General features: G+C 37.1%; 1 protein-coding gene and 1 pseudogene across 1 annotated transcript; both read left to right on the forward strand.

Annotated features, from left to right (window-relative positions):
* The first annotated feature begins 5754 nt into the window (after nucleotides 1-5754).
* LOC102543547 (olfactory receptor OR51C1-like) lies at nucleotides 5755-6699 on the forward strand. The gene has a single exon (XM_006203412.3). It carries the CDS (start codon nucleotides 5755-5757, stop codon nucleotides 6697-6699), a length of 945 nt encoding a protein of 314 aa, XP_006203474.2.
* An 11200-nt stretch (nucleotides 6700-17899) lies between these two features.
* LOC102543463 (olfactory receptor OR51C1-like) lies at nucleotides 17900-18850 on the forward strand (annotated as a pseudogene).
* The last annotated feature ends 1066 nt before the right edge of the window (nucleotides 18851-19916 follow it).

The following is a 19916-nucleotide window of genomic DNA, read 5'->3' on the forward strand; positions in this document are numbered from 1 at the left end:
AGCAAAATTTCTTTTAAAAACAGCACAAACACACCACATTCAGCTTCCATTAAGGTTTCTTTAAATTTGAAATCAGAACATCTAGGAAGAAAAACTATTTTAACACAAATGTAAATTTTATGTCAATATAAAATAAAATTTCTTTTGAATTGCATTTGAGGCAGAATTTCAGAATCAGTAAACACCTTAACACTACCTAGGAGAACAGAATGAGTAGACCAAGAAAAGCACTCCATGTTCAGTAGGGTTGAAGCCAAAAGAGTAGAAAGACAGTGCTTTCAGGACTGAACTCTAAATGGGCAGATGACTGCAGAGAAGATATTTAAAATATTCAAGTCCTGGGATAGGTCAATTAGAAAAGACACTCTACCTGTCAGAAGGAACATTGGTCATTATAGCCTTTGTGTATCCACTGATTACTAGACCTGAGCTGATGAATAGCTTAAATCCCTTGGGTTTGTGCTGGAAAAGAGCCTGAGGTTCTATAACTGTGTACCATCTCCTGCAGCCCTGCTTATGAACCAAAGCTCTGAAGACTGGAATCCTTAGCAAGACCAACAGGATTTCCACATTTATATCCCTATCACAGCCTTTTATGCCAAGCAACATATTTAATTAATTATTGTTCCTGAAATTTACCAACCCTCTCAGTTCACCACAAATTGTCAAAGGCTGTACTAAATGGACAAGGCTGAAAGCAACTTCTGAGTTTTCACAATTTAAACAGAAGTTGTCTAACATGGTTAACATCTTCACCACAGTGATAAATATACTGGTGTCAGTTTTAGGCCAGTTATCAGAACAGCCTAGTGGCTTTGTAAGCTAGCAAGGGACACACAAGGGACTCACAAAGTTTTGTGGTCTTTGGTTGTTTTCTCTCTCTCTGTTTTTAATACTTGTTTCTTTAGATACGTTTTAGGTTCACAACAAATTGAGTGGACGGTACAGAGATTTCCCATATATTTCCTGTCCCAACACATAAGCATTGTCTCCATATCAACATCCCCCACCGGAGTGCTTCATTTCTTACAACTGATGAACCTACACTGACACATCATTATCACTCAAAGTCCATAGTTTACATTAGGGTTCACACTTGATGTTGTGTAGTCTACAGTTATGGACGAATACATAATGACATGTATCCGACATTATAGCACCATACAGAGTATTTTCACTGTCCTAAAAGTCCTCTACCTATTAATTCCTCCCTTCCCTCAAACCCTAGTCACTAATCTTTTTATTGTCTCCAATAGTTTACCTTTTCCAGAATGTCATATAATTGGAATCATGGTATGGAGCCTTTTTTTCTGACTTCTTTCAATCAGTAGTAAATATGCATTTCGGTTTCCTTCATGTCTTTTCATGGCTTGGCAGCTAATTTCCCTTTAGCACTGAAAATATTCCATTGTTTATTCATTCACCTACTAACGGGCATCTTGATTGCTTCCGAGTTTTGGCAATTATGAATAAAGCAGCTGTAAACATCCACGTGTAGTTTTTGTGTAGACATAAGTTTTCAACTCTTTCGGGTATATGTTAAGGAGTACAACTGCTAGATTGTATGGTATGAGTATGTTTAGTTTTGTAAGACCCACCAAACTGGCTTCTAAAGTGGCTGTATCACTTTGCATTCCCATCAACAATAAATGGGATTTCCTGTTGCTCCAAACCCTCCCCAGAATATGATGACAATGTTAAGGATTCTGGATATTCTAATAGGTGTAGTGGTATCTCATTGTCTTCATTTCACTTCCTTGGTGACATATGTGAAACATGTTTTCACATGCTTGTTTGCTGAGTTGCTGTCTTGTAAGCTGCACAGGGGTAAACCTGCTCTTGAATGAGAACTACAATCATAATCAATCTGCAGAATTCTCCTCGGGGGAAGGCAGAGAAGTTAGACTGAAAAGAAATTGCCTTTCATAGTCTGTTGTTTGAGGCACAAAGGGTTAGCAGGACACAGCTCTATAGAGTTTTCTCCTAGGAATTTGTTTTCCTGCTGGGTAAATGGTTCTCACCTGGCAGCTCCTGGGCTTCTTATAAACTCTCTAAATCTGAGAGTTCTCTCATTCCTGAGAACTGCCTATGAATTCTGGCAAAAGATAATCTCTTCGGAGATGGTTTACAGGGGCGGGACTGATCAGACACTGTTTCCCCAGCCTTAGGTCAGAAGACCTTTCTGCTTGTAAGTTTGTTTGGTTGAGATACTCTCTTTTGCTTTAAAAGACTCTTGGCTGCTGCTGCCTGGGATGACTTTCAAAGAGCAGAGGGCAGGATCAAATGACCTTATATTCCAGACCCAAGAAGTCTTCTTCGCATGAGGTCAGTGTTTTAGTGTATTGAGGTCTTTTCTGAATACATCAGGTACTGTATAATCTTCAGATAGCTTATAAAACCAATAGTTTGGAGGAAGTTAGCAAACTCAGTTGTACGTATTAAATAGATTCGTATATTATATATATATTCATATATCAATTTAAAAACAATTGCTGTATTGCATGTGTTCATTCATTCCAAATTTTAAAAATATTCTTTTTAAATAAGAAGTGATAAAGCATACCATTTGAAGTCAGAGAGAATGCTTGGGTTTGCCATTGTTATGGAGATAAATGTGAGAAAGTAACGTGATTCTTCTAAGCTTTGGTTTTCTACTCTTAGCCTCAATGTCCTCATCAGTGAAAGAGAGCTAAAAAATACCCAGTGCATCTGTGGTAGTGATGGGTGTGAAGCTCTGTAGTGGGAGTGATCTATTTACATGTTCTTGGCGGTCTGTTACAAGGATGTTTAAGTCATAGCCCTTGCCTTGGAAGAATTCTCCATGAGGAAGAAAGAGACATTTAAATATAGCTTTCTATGAGTAGTTATTTCATATCTGCTCATTAATTTTAGTGCAAGAACATCCAATAACATTTAGTTTAAGAATAATAGAATTAAAGGGGAAAGCTATTCCTGCCCACAAGCTTTTCTAATAGAGTTCCCTGAATTAGAATAGTTTTACTTTCTTTCCCTTTGATTATACCAGTTGGAAAAAAGATACCCATAAGAAGCTTGTAGAAGAGTGGAAAGAAAGATTCAGAAAATGATGTAAACTGTTTGGCACATAGAAGGCATTCAAATATTATCACCATTGTTAAGGAGAAGGACACTTGGATAAAAGAGCATTGAACTTTAGAGCCTGCTTCTGTTACCGAACCAAATTTGGGTCTGGGTTTTGGTGAAGAAAAGTGCAGTATTTATTGCAGAGTACCAAGCAAGGAGCTCAGAACACCCAAACTCCCCCAATGCATTTCAGCAAAGATTTATAAAGACAAGGTGAGGGCTAGGTGTCCTAGGGCCTGTGATCAGCTCATGCACAATTGTCTGATTGGTTGATGGTGAGGTAATGATGTCACAGGAGTTAATGATCAATCCTTAGGCGCCAGTAAGTCTAGGGGCTATGTGCTCATGTCATCAAGTAGTTAATTTCTTCCATTTGATGGGGTTTCTAGCATCTGTAAACAACTCAGGAAATGTGCATCAGATACTACTATCTGGGTACTTCACAGAGAATATAAAGCAGAGGGTATGGGGAGGGGTCTGTCCCAGGAAGGCCCCATAGGGTCCTGTTCAGTTACAGTTTATGATTTAAATGTCCTTACAACTTTATCCAGAAAAATTTGTTTTTTATCACCAGATCTAAGTTTGAGCAAAGTCCAAGTATCAAAGATAAACACCAGATTAATCAGAAAATTGTTAGTTTATCTCCTGTATTAAAATATAACAATATGGTTACATGAACTTTACTTCCAATTTGAAGGGGCCATGTATCAGGAACCACAATATATGCCTGATACTAAGTGTCTAGGGTCTATCACACTTATTAGATGCAATTCATTCATTTGTACTCTTAGACACTCTTAGTACCTGTTGTGCCAGGCATTTTTCCTGGCTCTGAGATGAAAGGTCTGAGAAAAACTGATGAGGTCCTTGCATGTTCCTGGGGGTCATGTGCACCTTAGTGGCCGTGTCTCTGCAGTCTCATTAGGAGGTGCTACTCTGGCTTTTCCTTAAATACTGCTATTCCTTGGGGCTTTTTTTTTTTTCAGATCTTGCTTCTTTTAGATTTGATTACTAAATTTGATTATTAAATATATATATATATATATATATATATATATATATATTTTTTTTTTTTTTTAACCACTCCTGTGGCTTCAACCCAGGTATCAGTTTGACAACTCTCAAGCCTTCCTTTGTTGGGAATGCAAAGGTAAGTACATATTTCAATTCCTGCAAGTCCCAGGTGAAAAAGTAAGGCTTGTCTTCTGAGGTCCAAGAGCTGGATCAAACCCATGGGTTTTATTTTGTTATGCATTTCCTCTCAATTCAAAATTTCTAGCCATTAATTTTTTTTAAAGTAAGTCCTCAAGAGGTTTCCTACATTGAACATTTTTCTCTTCTCAAATGTCCTCTTCATCACACGCCCTGTAACCAATTATTCCCACTCAAGTTGAACCCACTTCCTGTTCACTCAGGAGCTGGAATGAAACTCACCAAATTAAACCTATACTTAGATATTTTTTTCCCTGAGTCATGTACAGGCCTTCTTGGAATACTAGGTCTAATTCTAACTCTGTTCATGGCACACAGGCATTTTGTCTGTTTTTTATTTTACGTATTTATTGAAACAATGCATGCATGAATGAGAGAAAGAGGATATGCACATACTTTAAAAACCAAGCATTCTTTCTATAGTTAAAAATTGGGTGTTAGAAAACTTAGGGCAAAAACCAATATAGAGGAACTTCTTTGATCCTACAGATTCCTTGGTCTGGGTGAGTACATGCTGATATCCTGGAACAGATTGTTCAGTCATATCCTCTGTCTGACTGGAGATGCATCCAGCCTCAGTGAGGCCTTTCGAGGGACCACACCCCCACCTCCAAACCCCTGAATTCATTTTCAATGTCCTTTTGTATATTTGAATATTTTGAATATTAAGAATCTTACTCAGATAATTCTGGTCCAGTTATCTTTTAGCTTGCAGTGAATTCCTTTGTTCTTACTAAGTTGACTTAAGCTCTGCTTCTTCAGGGAGAATTCCCCTTAAACATATCAGGTTTACAGCTGCTACTTCAATAAACGCTTTACCAACTATCACCTACTGTAGTCTATTTGCAAAGATTGAATTGGTTCTTTCCTAGTATTTCATTTTTATCAAGAGCTTTTGCATATTTAATTCAAACAGCAGTTTTTTTCCTGTAAAATATTTATTAGTATCTCAGTATACTATTTTCATTGGTATGCAAGGACTTATAACTCTTATGGACCTCTTTAGGGTTTTTGCCTTGGAAAGTGAGAAGTGAAGAGCAGGGTGAACTGTGTTGTCCTAGATTTGTGCAGAAATGCCCTACCTGCCCATGACCCTAGAATCACAGAAGTGGGACATAACTTAGCATTCTCTAATCTAACCTCCTCTTTTATGAATGTATATGAATACATACTGAAGCCTAGAGATAACAAGTGGGACTTACTGAAACCCAGGTGTCCTCATACATCTTAGTGCTCTGTCTCTTCCCCTAGTTCTAGTTCTTTCAAGATTAACTCCAAATCTAAGAAAGGAATAACTAGGTATGCACTCCCACTGAAGACCAGGACAAGGTTCACTAGTGATCCTAAACTGTGTATGTAGAAGAGAGTGAAAACATTTCCTCCCTATTTTTTGTAGGAAGTACTCCTCTTCCTTAGGGACATCTACTTCCTTCACTCATCATGCCATCCTTCAACCAGAGCATTTTCTACCCTGCAGTCTTCTTTCTTACTGGCATCCCTGGTTTTGAAACTTACCATGCCTGGATCTTCATCCCATTCTGTTGTCTCTATGCCACTGCCATCTCAGGGAATGGCATGATTTTGTTTGTCATCATCACTGAGTCGAGCCTTCATGAACCCATGTACTATTTCCTTTCCATGCTGTCCTTCACGGACCTAGGGCTGTGCCTTTCCACATTGGTCACTATGGTGGGTATTTTCTGGTTCAATGCTCGAGAAATCAGCTTTGATGCCTGCATTGGTCAAATGTTCTTTATCCATGGTTTCACATTCATGGAGTCCTCAGTGCTCCTGGCAATGGCCTTTGACCGCTTCATTGCCATCTGTAACCCACTAAGATATGCCACAATCTTAACCAATTCAAGGATCATCAAAGTGGGCTTTGCAGTCGTTATTAGGGGGACAGTAGCTCTTGTGCCTTTACTCCTGCTCCTTAAGCGTCTGTCCTTCTGCCGAAGTCATGTTCTGCACCATTCATACTGTTTCCACCCTGATGTGATGAAGCTTTCATGCACAGACACCAAGACCAACAGTGCATTTGGTCTGGCCATTGTCATCTCTACTGCTGCCTTGGACGCCGTCTTGCTTCTCCTCTCCTATGTTCTGATCATCCATGCTGGGCTCAGCAATGCCTCCCCAGAAGAGCGCAAAAAGGCCTTTGGTACCTGGGTCTCACACATAAGTGCTGTTGCCATCTTCTACATCCCCATGATCAGCTTGTCACTGGTGCACAGATTTGGGAAGAATGCCCCTCCCCTTGTGCATACTCTCATTGCCAATGTTTATCTTCCCATCCCTCCTGTAATGAATCCCATAATCTACAGTGTGAAGACAAAGAAAATTCATAATACCATGCTCAAAATATTCCATTCTAAGCTAACTTAGGACATTTTTCAGTGTATTTTTTTTACATTGTCTTCTCTGACTGACGTTTGATCATTCACTAATGTGAGTTACCACTATATGCAGAAAAAGTCTGTCTATACATGCTTTCATTCTTCTGATGATCCAGTAACTTACTATTTACAGAGTTCTAGACTGAATTTTTTGAGAACAGGGACTATGTCTTGTGTACCTATAACCCTATCAGAATACTGTATCTGGCACAGACCAGGACCGTGGTTAAAACATGTCTGCAAAGTGGACAAATTAATTCATAAATTGGAGTCCAAATAGTCTCACCACCTCTAGGGTATGTAGCTATCAAGGTATGTTTGATATAATTTAGATCAGTAGGAAAGTCTAGGTTTTAGTAATTCTTACAGATATTGGTAATGATCGCTATTCCCCAAAATAGATTATTCATGACTCAGGAACATGGACAACACTAAGCAAGAAGAAATGTGAATTAATTGGGAGTTCAAGATTTGCAGATACTAGCTAATATACATAAAGTAGATAAACAAGTTTATACTGTATAGCACAGGGAACTATATTCAATATCTTGTAGTAACTCATGGTGAAAAAGAATACGAAAACAAATAAATGTATGTTCCTATATGATTGAAGTATTGTGCTGTACAGCAGAAATTGACACAACATTGTAAACTGACTATACGTCAATAAAAATATATAAAAAAGGATACTTTATAAATTTTAAAGTTCATCAGACCCTTTGGTAGATGTATTGATATTTAAGGATCTAATGTCTAGTGATTCATTTTCTAAGTATGTGTGTACTAGGGGAAAGTGGGCAAGAATGCAATGATGTGGTATTAACACATCATTATATACTGCAATGATAATTTGGAAAGTAAACATTTACTTCAGAATAATGATAAATAAGATATGAACTATCATGCAACAAGCTAAAGACTGATATAGATATGAATGATATATTAAAAGATAGATTAGTCTTCAATGTACTTTTATCACTGTTGTATGTATATTTCATGATCAATATACACAAGGGCATGAGTATATACTCATAACATATATGTTACAAAGGTATGGAAAGACATGTTCCAAATGTCAAAATTACTTATATGCTGATAGTTGAATATTAGTTTATTTACACTTTAAAAAAACTTTCTTATACTTTAAAAATGCTCAATAATGAAGTTTTTGTTGTTGCTTTTTAACTGCAGATAATAAAATTATCATTTCCCATTTAACAACTTCATGAAACCACAACTTTTTTGTTTATCATCTCCCAGGCTCTTCATTCCTGTGGGTCCTCACAATCTGTCTTCATACTACCAACTGGATACATTTATGACACCCACTTACCACTGGCATCCTTCACTGTTCTCAGTGTGGTCCAGCACCAGGGCATCAGAACCACTTGAAATTCTTTTTTAAAGTGCAGGTTCTTCAGCTCCACCCTAGAACTACTTAAGCAGAAACTTTTCAGATGGAGCACAAGAATCTGCATTTTAACAAGCTACCTATAGGTTATCATGCATATTAGAGTACCACTCTTGTAAGATGTTTTCACTTCTGAATAACACCATAAATATCTATCTTGTCCATAGACTTCAGTCATTTCATTCAGTCTCTGACTGAAATAGCCACCTGCTTTTATTTATTTAAATTTTTTAAAAAATATTTTTATGTTATTGTTTTTTGCTGGTATTGCTCTTTCTCTTTCTTCCAGGTACCATTAAGAAATCTTTTTTATAGTCAGGTTTCTTTTCCCTGATTGATTTGATACTACATTATTTTTCTTCCAGGTTACAGAGAAATAATTGATGTGCAGCACTGTATAAGTTTAAAGTTCACATCATAATAATATAACATATATACATCATGAGATGATTATTACCGCAGTAAGTTTAGTAATAAATATTATCTCATATAGACACATTAAAGAAATAGAAAAAATATTTTCCCTTGGGATGAGAACTCAGGATTTACTCTCTTAACAACTTTCATAGATGACATACAGCAGTGTTAATTGTATTTATCATGTTGTACATTACTTCCCTCATACTTATTTATCTTATAATTGGAAGTTTGTACTTTTAACTACCTTCATCCAATCCCCTCTTCCCCCATCCCTGCATCTGGTGACCACAAATCTGATCTCTTTTTCTATGGGACTATTTGTTTTTGAAGTATAATTACCTACAACGTTATGTTAGTTCCTGTTACACAGCACAGTGATTTGATAGTTTTATAAATTTCAAAACAATCACCATGATAAGTCTAGTTACCATCTGTCACCACACAAAGATATAACATAATTATTGACTACACTGTACGTTTCCCTACAATGTACATTTCATACCTGTGACTCATTTATTTTGTATCTGAAATCTCCCTCACCTATTTCTTAGTCTCCTTCATCTATTTCTCTCCTCCTCTAAACCCCTGAGCCACCTCCCTCTGGCAGCCACCTGTTTGTTCTCTTTATCTATGACTCTGTTTCTGTTTCATTATGTTTGTTCATTTGCTTTGTTTTTTAGATTCTACATATAAATGAAATCATACTGTATTTATCTTTCTCTGTCTGACTTATTTCACTTAACATAATGCTCTCTAGGTGCTTCCATGTGTGGCAAATGGCAAGACTTAACCCTTTTTTATGGCTGAGTAATATTCAATTATATATGTATCACATCTTCTTTATCCACTCAAATATTAATGGGCACTTTGGTTGCTTCCACATCTTGGCTATCATAAATAATGTTGCAATGAACATAGGGGTGCATGTAGCTTTTCAAATTAGTGTTTTTGTTTTCTCTGGATAAATACCCAGGAGTGGAACTGCTGGATCATATGACAGTTCTATTTTCACCGTATTGGATTAATCTCTATATTGTTTTCTATAATGGCTGCACCAATTTACATTTCCACCATTACATAAGGGTTCCCTTTTCTCCACATTCTCTCCAACACTTGCTAGTTCTTGTCTTTTTGATAATAGCCATTCTGACACGTCTAAGGTGATATTTCATTGTGGGTTTGATTTGCATTTCCCTGATGATTAGACATGTTGCGCATCTCTGCATGTGCCTATTGGCCTGTGTGTCTTCTTTGGGAAAATATCTGTACAGGACCTCAGCCCATTTTTTAATTGGGTTGTTTGTTTTTTGATGTTGAGTTGTATAAACTGTATGTATATTTTGGATATTAACCCCTTGTGGAATATATTGTTTGCAAATATCTTCTATCATTCAGTAGGAAGCCTTTTTTGTATTGGTAGGTTTCCTCACTGTGCAAAAGCTTTTAATTTGATGTGGTACCAGTTGTTTATTTTTTCTTATATTTCCCTTGCCTGAGGAGCCATATCCAAAAAAATATTGCTAAGACTAATGCCAAAGAGTGTACTGCCTATAATTTGTGTAGAAATGAAATGGTTCCAGGTCTCACATTTAAGTCTTTAATTCATTGTGAATTTATTTTTTTTATAAAGAGTAAGAAAGTAGTCCAACTTGATTCTTTTACATGTAACTGCCCAATTTTCTCAGCACTGCTTACTGAAAATAGTGTTTTCCTCATTGTAAATTCCTGCCTCCTTTGTCATAGATTAAATACCCATGTAAGTGTGGATTCATTTCTGGGCTCTTTATTATGTTCCATTGATCTATGTGTCTGTTTTGTGCCATACCATACTGTTTTGATTAAGCCCCGCTGGCCTTCAAAGCCAAATGTTTTGGGGGCTCATCTTCCCAGCACAGGACCCTGATCTGGGGCTCAGACCCCATGCTCCTTGGGAGAACCTCTGCATCTGTACTTATCCTCCCATCTGTGGGTCACCCACTAGGGGTGTGGGTCTTAACTATACCACGCCCCCAGCACTCCCACACTTCTGTGGTTCCTTCTTGATATCTTTAGTTGTAGAAGATCTTGTCTGCAAGTATTCAGGTGGTTCTCATTGATAGTTACTCTGTAAATTGTAATTTTGCTGTGCCTGGAGGAGGAGGTGAGCTCAGGGTCTTCCTATTCCTCCATCTTGGTTATGCCTGATTTGAAACTTTTTGAAAACAGGCATTATCCTTTGCGGACTGATATATCTTGCACAGACCCAATCACAGTGCTTTGTTAATAACGGCTAACTTAATATATCTTATTGAATTAAATTTATTTTTGTATAACTTTGTACATATTCTAATATATTTGGAACACCTTCATTTTGGCAAACACTATGGGAAGTACTTAGAGTGAAACAGTGAAGAAGGAAGACATGGTCTCCATTCTCAAGGAATAACTATCTGACTATACATACCTAAATTGAAATAAAGTTTCAAACAGCTGTTTCTTATGCATGATACTGTATACATGTCATTGTACCAGATACTAAGAGGAGTCATAGTTAGTTGTCTCTTTCTATAGGAAGAGCATGAAATAGAGGGAAAATCACCAACCTAGGAAACTCTTGGCACGATGAGAACAATTAGCTTCCAGAAATTTACTATTTAACAGAAGGGACATAATGCACATTCAAGTCTAAGCAATAAAAACACAAATACAATGATTCAAATTTCATAAATGCTCAGTAAAATTTCAAAAATGGAGAATTTAAAGGTAGGGCAACCATGTTTTTTAGTGTGTTTTAAAATAAATGTGTTAAAAGAATGCTCTCATGAAAGCTACACCATTAACTTATGCTGTAATAAGAATGGTGAGTGACTCAAGAAGTATGAATTACATATAATTTTATATAATATAGTCATGCATACATCAGCACAATCCATTTTAAAGTATATTACTTTTCTTTATAAAATGACAACGATTCACAGAAAACTACATAAGTATACTTTTTTTTCCTTTTATTCTTTCAGGCAATACCTTTCATTTTTCTATGAGCTATGTTTTTCTGCGAATTCAACATCATCAAATAGAGTGGTCTGTACATTTTTACAGCTTTTGCTTTTATTTATAGACCCTAGGAAACAATGCTTGTTCAAGACTGTCTGAGCCACACAGATATAGAAAACAAACTTCTGGTTACTGGGGGGAAGGAGAGGGATGGAGGGATAAACTGAGAGTTTGGGATTTGCAGATACTACTATATAAAAAAATAGATAAACAACAAGGTACCTATTGTATAGCACAGGGAACTATATTCAATGACTTGTACTAGCCTATAATGAAAAAGAATAGGAAAACTAATATACATATATATATGCATGTATAAATGAACCACTATGCTGTACACTAGAAACTAACACAATGTTGTAAACTGACTATATATAATAAAAAAAAGATAAAATGTTTAACCTAGTAACTGACTATTGACTTGTAATTTTAATGAAAATGCATTAAAGATTTTGGCTAACTTTGTAAATGCTATTGGAATATGTAAAAGAGCCAAAATAATACAGGATGTGGTGACTCAAGTAATTTTTAACTATTCTTTTACATTATTTGTTTGTTAATATGATTTATATTAATTCATCTAATCTTTAAAAGAACCGTAGAAGTTATGTACTACTTATGTATCGTGGGGCCAACTGGCATCCTTCAAAGTCCAATGACCCCCATTCCTGGGCTCTCAGATGTCTGCCTGCAACTCCTCAACAGATAAAGAACATTCTTTACTGGGCATGTCTGCCCTAACAAACTAACAGCCCTAGGTAATGCCTAATCTCACAATAGCTCAGGCTGGTTTGTTTTGGCCCACCTTATGAGAGTCATAAACTCCACCAGCCCTTCATAGACCCTAAATTTCTTGCCTCACCTACAACCAGAGAATTGTGCATGCACGCAGCCCCCAACCCCGTGTGTTCACCAATGCCTTACCCATAATAAAAGACCTCAACGACCTACCCTCGGTGCTCACATGGGCACCTCTCGTCTGTGTGGCCTGCTGCTGTCTGTGGCAGTGTACCCCTAGTAAACTTTTCCTTCCACTTTCCTCTGTCTCTGGTAAATCCTTTTTCTGCCCGTGACACTGGCCCGCCTTGTCCCATGACATGTATTTCCTCAGTTCTAAGCTGTACAATTATATACTTCTTATAATCAATGGCATGTTAGCTTAACTGGCTGTGAGGGTCTTTTATTCTAGTGATATGTAAATGAATGATGAATCATACAATAAATTTGAGGAAATATGAAAAAAAATGGAGTCAATGCTGAAAATAATCGCATGGTTAATCTGAGGCAGAATTTGGAAGAGTAAGTGATGAAGTGTTTGGCTGAGATTATATGAGCTCGTTGAGGTTCTGTTTAAGAATGTTTCCTAAACTTGTATTTCTGTATAACAGATATTGTGGCTTAGAAGGAAATCACTATATTCTTATCATTCAGTTGATACTGCACCACGAAGGGAACTGCAGTATATTAAGGAGCCTCAAATACAAAGCCTGAATGCTTCAGTTGCTTCACGAGAATATGTAGAAATGTGTTTTTCTAGGAAAGAGAAAGATTAAATTTCATACTAAGCAATTTCTATTACATTATTTAGACTCAAATGTTTTAGAATGCCTGTAAGATCTTTTGCAACATGGATCCTGCCTCCCCGTTTAGTTTCACTGGCCACTTGCACTCTGATTTGCACCCAGGGGTCCAGGCATGCTGAATATGTTATTAGTCACTTTTGTTTTTCCCAGACTCTGTTCTTCCTTGTCTCCTGACAAACTTGGTGCTGACCTTCCTGCATGATAAATACTTCTCTTCGATGCACTCACCATAAACATGTCCTGCTGTGATCATCAAGTTTTATGTCTGTTTCTTCTCTGGGCTTTGAGCATTTAGAGGGAAGTGACTGTTCTAGTCTGCATTCCTGGTGGAACACTCTAGAATGTGACAGGTACTTAACGTGTTTTATGAAAGAATTAGTGATGTTTTTTAAAAAAGAAATGGGATGTTGTATTAAAAATGTACAAAATTCAGCCATGTGATGTTGGAAGCTGATATATTTATCGGCTGGGTACAGGGATGGTGTAGGGATCGGGAGTGAGCTCAGGCATATAGCAGGTGGTTTTTCTCTGGAATTTTTACCCTCAAATTCACTTTTAACAAACTTTAACCAGGATACAAGGTCAAAGAACTATAATACCAGTCCTTGCATGTAAATGACAAAAGTAATTGTAATAAAATAGAAAGGAAAGGAAGCTCTGAAGTAGAATGAACCCTTGGGAAACTTTATACCCTGGGGGACGCAAGAAAGTCCACCAGGAGTTTCCTGATTAACAAATTGCACACAGCCTGCATCACAGCTCCTTATACAGGCAACCTACCCCTGAGCGGTAAACCTCCCAGCTCCCCAGGCCCTTTCCTGGCAAATGGGAGGAAAAGAACACACCTCCATACTTTGTAAGTAAAACTACTGCATTCAGGGAGAATATCAGACTTTACACACACTGGTTTCTTTAAGGATGAGGAATATTTTATTAACTGCAAAAAGCTTTCAGGATGCCTAGAGAAAGTTGTGGTGAGCTCATTCCTGAAATCTGTATTACTAGGGACATAATATTCTGACTGATGGTGTTCAATTGATCCATGGACCATATGTCTTGCTGCTTAGAATGATTTGTTAGCATGCGAGTTTTCTGGTTGATTGTGAGTTTTCTGGTTAGCTGTGCCACATTTCAAAACCATGTCTAAGGCCATCTGGCACTACTATCACCATTCACTACCAGCATCACCCTCATCCTCATCTACCGTCATTAAATATCTCCCAAGTACTAGTCAGCAGATTAAATGCTTTGCAAATGCTATCTCACTTAATCCTTACAAATTAATGCTATTGGTAAGCTACCAATTTCACAGAAGCAGACTCTAATGTAAAATGCTCATTTGGAAAACTTAATTTAGTTTCGGGCAGAGTCAGCATTTAAACAAACCTAGGTTTGCCTGACCCAACAACCATATTAACAACTTTTTGTAGTCAGAGGAGAGAGATAAGCCAAGGTAGTCTAGCACAGAACCTGCAGCATGATCTGACAATGGGGCTGGACTATTACCTTCATATAAGGAGTGAATTACCACCAACAAGTGGAAGGGGGCACATAAAAGTTTACTCTACAGTACCAGGACACAGTCTTCCACTGAAAACACCCAATGTGCATGTGCACACGTGCCTGCACACACACACCAGTCATTTTGTGGGAATGAAGGAGGTTCAGTGAGTTTCCATTGTCAGTTTACAACTCTTGGATTTAATTTATATCAAGAAATATATATTTCCTTCCCACACTGCACAATCCAGTATTGGTAATATAATGATGAATAAGAAATGATTCACCTTCCAGTCAGTTATTTCAGTTGAAGAGACATATTTTCAAATAACTCACAATGGAATAACCACGGTTCTAGATGTTTAAATAAAAACGGATGTGACTCTAGAAGGAGTAATTTCTTCTGACTTGATTTGGAGAAGGTGTTGCCACCAAATGTCTTCTAGTGTAACCATTTAATGTTTAAATGTAAATAAATGAAATGTTCAATTTATAAATGGAGCAAATAATGAGTCTAAAGATTTAGGCTAATTCAAAGAGTAGAAGGTACATGAATTAAGCAAAGCACAGCAATTTGAAAGAACTTGCTGTTTTTGGTAGTTTGGTGAAATAGAAAAAGCCAAGGTTGACTATGTCAAAAGGTTCCTGGGGCAGGAAAGAGGACTGGTGGCTGTTAAAGTAGGTTGGGAAGATCCTTGACTGCTATGATAAAGAGATAGAGTTTTGACTTCATGCTGGAGGCAATGAAGAGCTCTATGTGAGGAGTGACATGAAGATGTATTTTTGAGAGATCACTTTGTTATCAATATGGAGAAAGTTTGTAAACACTTGAAATTTGGGGCAGGGAAATTACTTACGAGAATATTGCTAAGTTCCTGGAAAACTAATGATTATTATGTAAAGTACTGGTGATGGAGCTGGAGGATAAGGATAGTCAGTCAAAGGATACTGCAGAAGATGAACCTATAAACATCTGGAGATTAGATGGCCTAGACAGTTATGGTAGGCAGAATTTTAAAAGAAGCCTCAAGATTCCTGCCTCTTATGGATTTGTCTAGTATAAAACCCATCTTTTGAGTCTGAGTGGACCTATGAATGTAATGGGATATTGCTTCTCTTATTACATTACATTTAGGGCAAAGGGAGTTCACAGGTGTTAGTAAGGTCCATGACTACTTGACTTTGAGTTAACAAAAAATGAGATTATACTGGGTGGGCCTAATCTAATCATGTATGCCTTTAAAAGAGAGAAAAAGCAGTGGAGAGAGCAGTTAGATTAGAAAAGGCAAGATGTGATATTGTGAGAGGTCCACATGGCTGAGACTGAGCGTAGTCTCTGGGAGCTAGGACCAATCCCCAGTTCCCAGCCAGCAAGAAAATGGAGACCTGAATCCTACACCACAAGGAACTCACTTCTGCCAACAACCTGAATGAGTCTGGAAGAGGACTCTGAGCTCCAGATGAGAACATAGGCTTAGCTGAAACCTCATAAGTATGTTTCAGTAAAAAAGAAGTCAGATTTCCACTCTAGGTATGACTCATTAAAGAGGTATAAACCCTTAAAGAGAGAAGTGAGGAAGGAGAAACATGCAACAGGAAGTCAGGGTTAATAAGAAAGGGTTTCTTTCCCCTCCCTCCCTCTTTCTTTTTTCTTCCCTTCCTCTCTCTCTCCCTCTTTCAATCCCTCATTCTCTTCCTCCTTTTCCTCTTTCTTTAACAAATTGTTTAGGTTGAGGAAGAAGTTGGAATATTTACAGACTGTGATAGTGCTGCAAATAAAGGGAATACAAATTCAAAAAAAAAAAAGAAGGAAAATTGTTGGGATTATATCAAAGTACAAAAAGATTTACATATTCATTATTTAACTAGTATTTAGAAAAAGTCCACATTCCTTACGCTTTAAATGGTGATAATTCCATACTGGATTCCTGTTACCTTTATACACCACCTTTTAACACTTTATTATCTCACAGTGTAGTGGCATTTTGAAAATATGTGAAATTCGGATGTGCTTAGAATTTTTTCCTGGTGATTTTTACCTATCAACTTCTGCACAAGTAATCTTCCTGTTCTCAAGGAAGCCTTTTTTTATTTTTGACCCCTCCCCACCACAACTTTCTAATATATAAGTGAGACATAATATTTTCACCTCTTCTCTCAGCTATCAGATAATAAGATACATGGATAAGTGGGGAGGGGTATGCAAATAGAAGTGGTGAAGGGAGGGAAATGACCATATTACATTTTAACTTTAATTTTTAAGTGATAATAGCTAGTATTTGGTGAACTTTTGCATCATTGTTAAGTACCCTCCTGAGCTTTTCACATACATTAACTAACTTAGTCCTCACAATCATCCCCTGGGTAATATATATCATTATTAGTTTAGAGATGGAGAAATTCAGGCACACGCAGTTTATTATCATGTGAGTAACTCAGCCAATAAATACTTTCATCCATGTTTGAATACAGCAAAGTTTAGAATATGCAATCCTAAAACTTGATTTAATATGCCAAAAAGTTAACATCGAAACAGTCCCATAATATTTACTTTAGAGGCCCTCTATACTCTAATCAGTCTATTTGTAATCGGAATAATTGTCTTGATTGCTTATATTCTTTCTGTGGTATGAAAATTAATTAGGTACATTTCAAGTTATGATGTTGCAAATAGACTGTATGTTTATACAAGATATTATCACAACCACTAGTAGGGGCTAAACAAATGTTAGTTATTTATTCAGATTGGAGATATTCAACCTGATTGAAAGAGTATCCAGGAGATGAAGAGAGGATTTCTTTTGGGGGCCAACAGACGCTAACTTCCTTTATTTACTATATCAGATTCATTGCATATACTGTTTGCTATTCATCTAAAATTTCATTCATCTCTATAGACAGATTTCAACAAATATTTAATCATTTTCTACCACATGAAGTCAGGAAGTTGATGGGTACAATCTCACTCAACAGACATGTGAATTTAAATAAAATGGGTTGTTATGAAACTTGTTTGCATACAAATTCTGTATCCTCCCATAATTGTTCATTTTCTGTGTTTTGCTCCTTTATTAGATGTGATCTTAGTTTTCTTTTTTTAATTGATCTTCATGAGCTCTTTATATAATACAGATTTTTTCTTTGATAAATGTTTACTTGTTGAAATAATTAATTTCATGTTGATTGCATAATAAATACAGTTTATAACTACAGAACACTCAGATTAAGATTCTTCAATTATGTCAGCTTTCAAAAATACCACATCCTCGTCCATTATTTTCCTGCTGACTGGTGTTCCTGGGCTGGAAGCCTTCCACACCTGGATCTCTGCTCCCTTCTGCTTTCTCTATGTAATCGCTCTCTCAGGAAACAGCCTGATTCTCTATGCCATTCTCACCCAGCCCAGCCTTCATGAACCCATGTATTATTTCCTCTTCATGCTGTCTACCACTGACCTTGGCTTGTCCGTATCCACTCTGGTCACCATGTTGGGGATATTCTAGTTCAATGCCAGGGAGATCAGCTTTAATGCCTGCTTGTCACAGATGTTTTTTATTCAACTCTTCACTGTCATGGAATCTTCAGTGCTGTTGGCCATGGCCTTTGATCGATTTGTGGCCATTTCTGATCCTCTTAGATATGCCTCTATCTTAACTGATCTTAAAATAGCACAGATTGCAGTAGCCATCATCACCAGGGAGACACTAATACTGACTCCTATGGTGGTGCTTCTTAAACAACTGTCCTTCTGCCGCAGCCACGTGCTCCACCACTCCTACTGCTTCCACCCTGATGTGATGAAGCTCTCGTGCACAGACACCAGGATCAATAGTGCAGTTGGACTGACAGTCCTGATCACCACTGCTGGGGTGGACTCAATCTTCATTATTGTTTCTTATCTTTTGATTATCAAGACTGTCCTTAGCATCGCATCCCCAGAAGAGAGGAAGAAGGCCTTCAGCACGTGCATCTCCCATATTGGGGCTGTTGCGGTTTTCTATATTCCATTGATCAGTCTGTCCTTTGTTCACAGATTTGGGAAATGGGCCCCACCTTATGTACACACTCTGATTGCAAATGCCTACCTGCTGATGCCCCCTGTAATGAACCCCATCATCTACAGTGTGAAGACCAAACAGATACGCAAAGCTGTGGTAAAAATTCTCCATCCCAGTGCAACAAAGAACTAGATGGGTTTTTCAATTTTTTCTAGTCCTGAGCATTGTATAGATGAGCAAAATGTCATTTATAGAAGCCAAAATGTTGAGACTCATGCTTGAAATAAAAGCATACCAAAATATCACTTTCGTTTGAAGTAAGAAGACTCTGGGCCAAAAGAGATAAATTTAGGCTGGAAATTGTCTATTACTGTTTTCCTCAGAAAACCACAATTATTTAATATTTCTTAATTCAAGATGAAAGATTTATAATGACAAAGATAACCGATGACCCAGTTTTGGTTTCAAATGAAGAATTATTGTGTTTTTATTTTTGTTTTTATAAGACAAAGATGGGAATAAAAAGGGTATTAATCATAAACTACCAAATTTTATCATCTAAATCTGCAAGTATGACTGGCATTGTCCATGGTTATGCAATTGTTCCAGATATTTTTACTTTTCTTTTTTTCCTCTGGCATCTCTGACCTTTAATAAAATAGCCAGTATCATCATCAATATATGTTTTACTGCTTTGTCCATAATCTAAACTCTCTTGTCAAATATTTTTACTTTTCCCCAACTCTTCAGGAAAGATTTATAGCACAATCATTCTGAGAAAATAACTCTGCTTAATTCAACTCCAATTTGTATAGTTTCTTCAGAAGTACTGTCATCATGCTTAATGCTTAATAAATCTGTTCTTAGTTTTAGCGAGTATCATCTAGAAATAAAGTAAATTTCTTTGAAGTCCCAAGTTCATCAGGAACCAAATGCAGACATAGTTTAATTTGATTGGATTTATGTTGCTATATTGGACCCTCCCCTCAAGGAGAGCTGAAGTGGGTACGATTAGTCATGCTCCAGACAGGAAAACAGAACATATACCTGTGGTTAACACTGGGAGTATTTAATCCAAGGAAGTGGATAAATAGGTATTAGAGAACTGAAAGGGCACAGAGGGAACACAGACATAATACCGAGATAGTAACTGCAGGATGTCACTTCCATCTTTAAGTCTATGAAAACGAAGAGATGAATCTGAGGTTATGAAAACCTAGAAGCTTGGCGGAGGGGCTCCCCAGAGTTGACACTCAGA

The sequence above is a fragment of the Vicugna pacos genome, chromosome 10, assembly GCF_048564905.1.
Source record: "Vicugna pacos chromosome 10, VicPac4, whole genome shotgun sequence".
Classification (NCBI taxonomy): domain Eukaryota; kingdom Metazoa; phylum Chordata; class Mammalia; order Artiodactyla; family Camelidae; genus Vicugna; species Vicugna pacos.